The 10,626-nt window shown below is 37.2% G+C and overlaps 1 protein-coding gene across 1 annotated transcript; it reads right to left on the bottom strand.

The window, feature by feature from the left end:
* Nucleotides 1-5,706: 5,706 nt before the first annotated feature.
* On the bottom strand, nt 5,707-9,384 carry LOC127105765 (auxin transporter-like protein 5). Its single transcript, XM_051042969.1, has 8 exons — nt 8,979-9,384; nt 8,713-8,898; nt 8,534-8,646; nt 8,076-8,259; nt 7,854-7,951; nt 6,982-7,189; nt 6,627-6,884; nt 5,707-6,263 (listed from the first exon to the last, which is right to left on the bottom strand). The coding sequence occupies exons 1-8, from the start codon at nt 9,138-9,140 to the stop codon at nt 5,997-5,999; spliced, it is 1,476 nt and encodes a 491-aa protein (XP_050898926.1). The 5' UTR covers nt 9,141-9,384; the 3' UTR covers nt 5,707-5,996.
* Between the last annotated feature and the right edge of the window lie 1,242 nt (nt 9,385-10,626).

The raw sequence follows: 10,626 nt of genomic DNA, 5'->3' as shown, positions 1-10,626 counted from the left end.
TCGGCCTAGTACCAGGTACCAAATCAATCGAGAACTCAACTTCACGCTCTGGCGGTAATTCATTCACTTCTTCAGGAAACACATCAGGAAAATCACACACCACGGCTAGATCGCAAATCACCAGTTTATCTTTAGCCTCCAAAGTCGCTAACAGCATAAACAACTCTGCCCCATCTGCTACTGCTTCATTCACCTGCCTTGCTGATAGAAACAAACTCTTCCCTTCCTCAATCTCAGGAAAGATCACAGTCTTATCAAAACAGTTGATATAAACTCGGTTAAACACCAACCAGTTCATACCCAGGATAACATCAATCTGCACTAGTGGAAGACACACTAGGTCCATCCCAAAGTCTCTACCAAAAATACTCAAAGGACAATTTAAACAAACTGAAGTAGTAGTCACTGAACCCTTCGCAGGAGTATCAATCACCATACTACCATGCATCTCAGATATCTCTAATTCAAGTTTCACAGCACAATCCAAAGATATAAAGGAATGAGTCGCACCTGTGTCAATAATAGCTACAAGAGGAAAGCCATTAATATAACACGTACCTCGGATCAAACGATCATCTGCAGAAGTCTCAGAACCCGATAAAGAAAAAACCTTGCCTCCCGACTGGTTCTCTCTCTTCGGCTTAGGACACTGTGGACTGATATGACCCACCTCTCCACAGTTGAAACAAGTCACAGTCTTCAACCGGCACTCTGCAGCCAAGTGACCACCTTTTCCACACTTGAAACACTTCTTCTCATTACTGGTACACTCATGGATACGATGTCCAGCCTGACCACACCTGTAACACTTAGCAGGAGCACTGGAGTCTCCCCCACTAGGCCTCTTCATTCCACTCTGCCTCTGGAAACCTTTGCCAGCTGCATACGGTTTTCCACGATCATTCTGATTCTTGCCTTTCCTATCAACCCTTTGCTGATAGCTCTCCGCTCTGGCCTTGGTATCCTGTTCGAAAATCCTGCAACAGTCAACCAAGTCAGAGAACACTCTGATCCGCTGATACCCAATAGCCTGCTTGATCTCGGGACGTAACCCGTTCTCAAACTTCACACACTTTGAAAATTCCCCAGTAGCCTCGTTATAGGGAGTGTAATACTTCGACAGCTCTGTGAACTTAGCAGCATACTCAGTAACAGACCGGTTGCCCTGCTTCAATTCTAAAAACTCTATCTCTTTCTTTCCTCTGACATCCTCTGGAAAGTACTTCCTCAGGAATCTCTCCCTGAACACCGCCCAAGTGATCTCAGCATTCCCAGCAGCTTCCAACTCAGTGCGGGTAGCAACCCACCAATCATCTGCTTCCTCTGACAGCATATGCGTACCGAACCTGACCTTCTGGTTATCGGCACACTCAGTCACTCGGAAGATCCTCTCGATCTCCTTCAACCACTTCTGAGCACCATCTGGATCGTATGCTCCCTTGAACATTGGAGGATTGTTCTTCTGGAATTCACTTAGTTGACGAGCAGCTCCCAATCCCACAACATTCGGATTCCCTCCAAGTACTCCAGCTAGCATACCCAGAGCCTCAGCAATCGCAGCATCGTCTCTACCTCTTCCAGCCATCTCTATTCTGAAATCCCAACAAGCTAAAACAATAAGTACTGATAGGGTTACACAACACCTATCACGTACAGGGAAACAGAATAATTACGACTCGACTCGACCGACTATGCTCTGATACCACTAATGTAACACCCTTCTAAAATACCCCAAAATTTAATTAAAACAACAAACATATATCAGAGTAGATATGCAATTAAGGGTGTCACACAATCACTTCACACCATAATAACTGTCATGCTCTTTAAAATAACATTTGCATAATTCGCAGCGGATAGAAATCAAATCAATCATGCAAAACATGTAACACATTACATGTAAAATTATTCAACAAGGTAAAACATCCCGTCCCGATGTTACACCTATCAGAGCATGACCCACTAAGGAGACTACACTAGACTTCAAGCACTAGCTTCTACTCAATCACTGCTCGTTACCTGAAAAATAGTTGTAAGGGTGAGTTCCTCAATCGATATAATAAGCATTATAAAATATCATGTAATGTTAAGTAATTTAACACATTAATCACCCTAATCATATCACGCATTCAGTAACGGCACATCAACTCAAATATCATACTCAATACCAACACAACTCATACTCATACTCAATACCAACACAAACACACGTATAATATTGGAATACATCCATTCATATTATACGCCATACATACATTATGCAATGAGACTCCATGCATGCGGTACCGACTATTCGTGAACATATAGTTCAACCTCACCGATCAAATCCAGATACGGCTACCAAGCTCACTAGTCCCACTCATTCGAGACCTAGTGACTCACTCACTAATTCCTCACCATGGGAATTAGCTACCACCCCAAGGGCCATGATATGCACACTAATCACCTAGCATGCAAACACCAACAACAGTCCAAAATGACTAACTCACTAATTCCTCACCATGGGAATTAGCTACCACCATAAAGGCCACAATATGCAAGCTAAATCAACTAGCATGCAAACATCAACAATTCACAATGGACATATGCTCACACTCTAAGCCATAAAACAGTCCATTCCACAATAGCATACATAATACATACATTCACAGCATTATGCATGTCATCATACATCATCAGCATATTATCACAAAATCATATCATGTCAATTAATAATCACAGTATTAGCACACTCTACTAATACCTATACTGCTCAAAACAACGGGAAATGATCCCTACTCTATCATACATCAGCTAAATTACATCACTCAGCTGAAACGACCAAAAACTGCACAACAACAGCTCAGAAAAATCACAATTCTGCCCATACGCGTATGCCCCATGCCCATACGCGTATGGCCCATCTCCTGACCAAATCCCATACGCGTAACACCATCTCATACGCGTATGCTACGCGTAACATCTCTCCCATACGCGTACCAACAGAGACAAAACTACGTTAGAAACATCATCTTCTTCATCCATACGCGTATTGCCTAGGGCCATACGCGTACCAGACCATCTCATACGCGTATTGCCTAGTGCCATACGCGTATGACCAGAACCAGATTTCCAGATCTGCTATGGTTTTCTCTACTACGAGATCTTCCAAATCCAACCTCCCACAGTCCAATTTTACACATAATTTATAAATATCATCTAACACGAATCATACCCTATTCAATTTCACAAATTCTAACATTATTCCATCTAATTCTTACGAATTTCTCCAATTTTAACCCATATTTCGTTCATCCAATATTTCACAATTTTCAGCATACATCATTCTAATCAGAGTCAAATCAATGGTTTATCACTACCCACTACATGTTATCCCATAATACCCATTAAACGACGATAAACTCCCCTTACCTGAGTTAATCCGGCAATCCTTCAGCTTCAAGCTCTTCCTCTCTTCAACCCTTGTTCTCTGGCTCTTTGCCCTTTTTCACTTTTCTGTCTCCTTTCCTTTTCACGTGAAGAATAACCCTTTTACCAAATGGGACCTTTTCTAATTCCAACTTTTATTCCAATAATAATAATAATAAAATAATCCAATAATAATAATCCAATTATTTAATTAAATTAATAAATATATTATTAACTTACTTTAAATAATTATCTTATTTTTATCGGAGTGTTACAATATATGTTCCAATAGAGAGGAAATAGGGCCTTATAGACAAGTATATCAGCGCCAATAGGTATTCCCTTTCTAGCCTTGCATATGGTCCAGTGGACATTATCATTCTCGGGATGCATACTTACATATCTAAACTTGAAGTTTTTAAGGGACTTATAAAAACTTCAAAAGTCTTAGGGGACGGCTTGAAGGAAATTAACTCATAAGGAAGTGCGGTGGAATCACATGTAATAGATAATACAAAAAAGAATGGCATAGTCGATTCTCTGACACCTAAATGGAGACACATTATATTGAAAACACGGACAAACGTATATCAGTTAAGGTATAAATGTGACAGTGCCACCATGAGATACCCTAAGATTTGTTGCTCAAACTGAGTGAAAGGAAGACAAAATCCATTTCCCTAAAAACCACATCATACATCAAGAAATTGGGGGTGATGATATTTAGAACGAATCTACTCATAGGATAAGGGAGATTTGGCAATGCAGTCACTGAGAGGACTTCCTATATGTATGGTCATATGATACAATCACAACTCTTTTGTATCATTATATCCTGAAGAAAATGACATACAACCATTTTAAACCAAAAGGTATTTCTCAAGCATACATTGGTCCACCAATGGTCCCAAAGTAGGACATTTGATGGTTTTTTCCATCACATATATCCACTCAAAGAGAAAGAATGAGTTTGAGAAAGGGAACTGTGTTTACCCACCCTTTCACTTCGCATGAAAGTGTTGAACGATGAGATTTTATGACATTAATCCCTCATAATCAATCCCCAAACGAATAGTTAAAACTCTCATCTGATCGACCAATCACATGGAGAGAACGAATGGGGGAGACTAACGCCCTTAAGAGGACAAAACCACCATAAAGAGGGGTGGCTTCCACCACAATCTAGAATGGGAAAAATATAAAATAAAATAGAGATAAGTAATAAAGCAGTGCACAGAAACATACTAGTGAAGGAGAGCCTGAATATGTTCAAAGACGGAATAATGCACTTTGAATATGGAAACGTCTATAGAGAGCATCAGAGACGATTTCCTCTTATTTATATACCTAGATCATATCCTAAAGGTGAAAGGAGAAGAAACTCAACTGACTAAAATTAAAGATCATCGGGACCACACATTCATCTATCTTTGGACTCCAAGTCATTAGGGAACATGTCATTAAGCCAAAACATCAATTACCATTCTCAGGAAGTAATCATGGCACACATGTTCATAGATCATCACCCTAATGATAATAGGCCCCATGTGACGGAAGAGAAAGGCGATAAAGTTGTTAATGTTCCATCAGATTCTAAGAGAGAAAAGTAAAGAAATCGAAAAGCAAATAAAGGTCAAGGCGAACTCCAAAAATTAATCCTCTCTGAAAAATAATTTTTTAAAGCATAAAGTCTGATGTGTGTTTAGAATAACAAGATAATAGTCCAAGAATAGGGACTAGAATTCTAGATCGGGGTGACCACTCTACGAAGGCCCAACAGGGGAGCAGCCAAGACAACAAAAGTTCAAATGTTTCTTGAAGAAAGTCTAATTGTCATATCAAAGCAAATTGATATCTATTCTCTGAGTCATATGTCCATAATAGAAGATTCTAATGACCCAAATCCTATAATTCTCGCATAAAAGTCTAACTAAGGATCCATGTAGAGGTACAAACTATTTAAATCCAAAAAAGCTCTCACTTTCGACATGACTTGATAGTGAGAGTGTTTGCATGTAAACTGTCGTCAAACTCAAAAATCAAGACATTAAGATCACAATTCACACCCATTAGTGTACCAAAAACATCAAAGTTTGAACATTAACTATTTTTGATGAACTCACAACTTGTAGAATTCAATTGATCAATGATATAATTAACCTTGAAATTTCATCTATATTTTCTCTTAATTGTAAACTCAAATAGGAACCATGTGTTAAAATATTTCAAAGAGCAAAGTGGCAAGTCACTAATAAGATAACCGAATAACAATAATACTAACTAGTAAACAAACAGCAATTTCATGAACTTTTTTTGTTTTTATTTTTTCATTTATCTTCTTATGAAACTAACCATGACAAAAAGCTCAACTACCTTAAAGCTATAAAACAAAAGAAATTAAAGAAGAATACATGGATTATAACTAACTTAAGACACAACCAATACATAACAAATGCATGATGTGACTGATCAAGTACTTTCTAATTGACCATTCTCCATATAACAATCAGAACATGCATGCACTTCAAACTTCATCATGCACTAATCAATTCATCAAAGCCTCATCAAGATTACAACATAACTCTCCATCAGTGGTGGTGGTGGTGATGAGGAGAAGGCGCGGTGGCGTTCACCTGATGCGGCGGCGGCATGGTTGGAAGAGACGACGGTGGAGGAAGACATTGGTAACACTTAGTGAAGAGCCCAAATGTATCAATCTGGTGTATGAAATTCACCATACTGGCCCACCCACCAAATCCAAATCCCACAATTAGGACCCACACCACTATAAATACATTGATCACAAATGTTCCTACCCATCTTCCAACAAATTTGGGAGGTTGTTCCACAGCATTCTGCATCACAAAAAATAAATAAAGTATGATATTAATACGGCAGAATTTCTTGGGTTTGGTCTAGTGTCTGCTAGACGGTGACAATACGCTAACTCAATTATCCTTTACACATCCCTATTCTTTCTGTTGCCAAATTACTAACTTTACTTAAATATTGCTACAATTAATTAAAGCTTCACATATTGCTACACTCTCACGAAATAATCAATGTCATCAAGATAATTTTTTAGGAAAATATAAATATATGTAAATGCCTGACAAAAATATCTACATGTTTTTTTTGTCTGTGACAAAATGATAATAACCATCAGAAACTCACACACCGACTTTTATAAAGTTTGAGTCAGAGACATGATGTTATACCTGTCGAGCGGAGGAGGATTTAAAGGTGAAGATGTAAGCAAGGGCGGGGATGATATAAACAGTGAAACTGACGAGGAGAGATCCGACGGTGGAATTGATGGGTCCAAAGAAAGGGAATATAATAGCCAAGAACCAAATTGGAATGACCACCGGTAATCTCACCAATGCACGTTTGCACAAACTTTTACACTCATGCATTCCTATTGCTTTCTCCCAAACAAAGTATAATGGAGTGCATGCAAATCCAAATGTTATAAACTGCAATACAAAATTTCCAACATGTTTAATAAAATTGTGTTACATAATAAAATACTATGGATGAAGTTAAATATAATTATAATGAATGTGTTCATACTTGGTGAATGAGCATTAAAATGACAGCCATGTCACGGAAGGGTGATTTTGGGAGTAGAGCAAAAGCATTAGAGTGATTTAGAAGCATGTCACCAAATGCCCAATAAACTGCTGCTGCTGATGGAAGGGTCAGTGTCAGAACATAAAGGGTAGCCATTAAATATATGGCTTTGAACTTTTGTGGCTTCCACATAGCGTGCATGATTTCCCTGTACCAATCAATACTATTTATTAGCATTAATTAATTTCCTTCATTTTCTAAGACTATAGCTACCATGAATAATGGTTCTCATGAAAATAAATATCACTATTTAGTGTGAAAAGGTGGATTCATGTATCTATGAGGGTATGAGGGTCTTCCTCATGATAAAAGGCATAAAAGCATAAAAGCATGATAGAACCATTTGAAAGAAAGAACCTTGGCTTTCTAGCTAAATGCTAAAAGAAAACTCATGGATTCTCTAGAAAAGAGACACTTTTTGCCTCCCACGCCTAACAAGGGTATTTTGGGGTTAAAAAGTTACTATATTTTTCAGTAAAAATTTTGTCACTGTTTTTTCCATCACTGATGATGATATGCGAAATAGAATTACAATTTATATTCAAAAAGAAAGTGAGAGAATTAAAATGAAGTACATATGTAATGTGATTAGATCCATGTTCAGATTATGTCTATAGAAGTTAAGGTGGAGTCACAATCAAAATGACTTTTAAGTCCAAATTGTTATTTTGATATTGTTCTAATAGTACTATCTTAATTAATGACTTAGTTAATTACTAACTAATCAATTAACCTCTACCAACTATAGTACTACCCTGAGGGGTGAAAACGTAAAGGACACGAATCTAAATAAATGTCTGAGATTGTCTTACACAGTAACGGCATGGCCCCCAAATGTGTAGAGAATGTTTGTGGCCCCAGTAAAATATAGCACCATTTTATTTGGACCCGAGTGCTTAACTCCTTCCATCTAAATAATAACAACAACATATAATCCAAAACTTTGTCATTAGTTAATTAATATTGCTAATGATACTCTTAAGATATTGTACATAATTAAGATTCTGATAATTATATATGAATTAATTAATTACCTGACCGTGAAGGATTGCAGCAATTGTTAGATACCAAGCAGTGTAAGTGGTCATAACAAGACCCAAAAAGGACCAGATTCTGTAGTTGTGAAATGAGGGAATAAAGACAGTGGTTGCACAACATGCTCCGAATATGTATGTCCAAGTCCTCTTGTCCAGATTATCATTTATGTAATATATATTGCTGAAAGAAACAGACAACATTACTTAATCCATTAAGATAATATTCATATTCATTACTTAAACCCAATGAATCACATAGATGCATGTGATGTTGTTTACTTGCTTCAACAAGTAATTTAATTTCCATAACACCGACCTTAGAATAAAAGTCTATCAAATGCTGAAATTGTGTAAGTCTCAAGTATCGTCAAATAAAGTTATTATCAATGTCTGTGTATCAGTGCTAGTGTTATGTCTCGTGTCTGTAACAAATAATGAAAAGGTAAGGATAATACCTTGCACAAGCTATAAGTTGGATAACAGATCCAAACAGAAGAAATGTGCAGTTAAAGGCCAAGCCGACGTTTCTCCAGTGTTTCCCGAGGAGTCCATCAAGAACTTCAAACCACTGCATATGCAATATGTTAATTAAGTTCTATAAACCTTAATTAAGTACAAAGATGAGTATAATTACCTGAATAACATGGCTTCTGAAATTAACTTTTTCTCTCTCTTTTCTTGTTCTGTATTCAACATAGAGAATGCTAATGAGGTAAGCAGTCCAGCTACCAAGTAAGCCATAGAAGAGTTGAAAAAGAATGCCAGAAAGCATTCCCAGTTGAGAAAATGAGTATGGCAACGTAAGCAGAACTTGAGCCACCTGAGTCAAATACCATATATGTAAAACATTAATAAAACATCATATATTGTTGGAAAAGTACATTATGGAAATATAGTAACCTGGTTGGAAGCGCAACTAAACCAAGCGTCATAAGCAGAACCACCATGCCATAAGAAGTTTGATAACTTGGATTTTATGTCTTGTGGCTTTCCTTCATTTTCCATTTCTTCATAGTTTCCAACTATTACTGTTTCCACAACTTTATCTGAAGCCATCTCCATTCTCTTCAAAATGTCTATATTACTTCCACTCTCTTAGTTTTTTGTGTGGTTTCACACACTATTTTTGTTGTTGTTGTTGTTCTCTATGGTGTGATAGTGGATTTTTCACACTCACAATATAGCTTGTGATAGTGTTTGAGATTGGGAAAAAGGAGTGTTGGAATGGTGGTATATATATACTAGACAGAACACAAAAGGGGTTCTCGAAGGCTGGTATGAAAGGTATTGTAGAGAGGTGTTTTGGGAAGCGAGTAAAATCGCTTTTTGAATAAATTTAATTAAACAAACAGCTTCTTCCAGAGGTGTTTTCACGATATCTCATTGGTTTTGGAGTCCCTTTTTGTAATTACGGTTTTTGTAATTTACCTATCTATTGGATGTTTTATAATCGGTTGAAATTAAATACTAAGTGAAAGGAAACCGTTTCTTATGTTAGTTTAAAAGTTGGATATAATCAAATGATGTATAACTTGTTAATTTTAATTTTATCTTTATTTAAATATGATATTATGTAGAATTAAAACTACAATAGGGAAAATTATTATTAAAAAAAATTGTAAATTAGTTTTCGGCTAAATGTAAGTGATTAGTTCGACATTGATTATGAATTAGCAATGTTTTGTTATGGAATCGAGAATAGAGAACGAGATCGCAGTGGTGAGTGGTGAGTGATTTCTGATACAGTGGAGCAATGTGGACATACAAGGTTATCACTTCAACGTCTAAGTCAATGAAATATTTTATAAGCAATTTAGGATGAAAGTGAAAAAGATATTTGAAATTGGTATGTGTGGAGTTTATATAGGGTGAGCGGTTAAGACCGCTCATGTTTAACCCGACGTGTTGTGAGGATCGTCGTTTGATTAGATTGACGTAGGAGATAGGTTAGAGGTCGGAATCACACGTTTCGTGTTTGGTTGAGATCTCACTTGTTTATGCTTGTTGTCTGCACCTTCCGTATTGGGCCTCATGATTGAGCATTTGACCATGTTCCTTATGAACGACCCAAAATAGTTGCCCCCAAACCCTTATTACTATGTGTTGAATCGAGGGTTGTGTGGCTTAGACTACACTTGACCATTCAACAAATCTTTGAGTCGATCTCCTATTGAAAAAAATGGAATGATTTTGAGGGAAAGTTGGTTGCATTGGGAACATGCGCATTGAATGTTGTTCACATAATTGTCACGCTTCGAGGGACGAATTTGGCATGTGATTCTAGATTAAACAGTGATGATGACCCTCTTTTTTTTGTGCTTAAGTGCTTGGGTAAATCGAGGCGAGGTCAAGATTGTTGGTGTCAAGGTTGTCCTTTTTAGTGTTATTTAACGTTGATCATGTGACACATGTACAAGGGATATATAAGGGGTTCAAGGATAGCTTGTTCCCTTTTCACCACTCTTGAGGTCTGGAAACTCTTTCTTATTTTTCCCTTAATTGGTTATAGTTTCTGCAAACACTTCATATTGATCATTGTTCTGATGTC

This window comes from Lathyrus oleraceus, chromosome 7, assembly GCF_024323335.1.
Source record: "Lathyrus oleraceus cultivar Zhongwan6 chromosome 7, CAAS_Psat_ZW6_1.0, whole genome shotgun sequence".
Taxonomy (NCBI): domain Eukaryota; kingdom Viridiplantae; phylum Streptophyta; class Magnoliopsida; order Fabales; family Fabaceae; genus Lathyrus; species Lathyrus oleraceus.
This window is presented reverse-complemented; position numbering and strand designations above follow the sequence as displayed.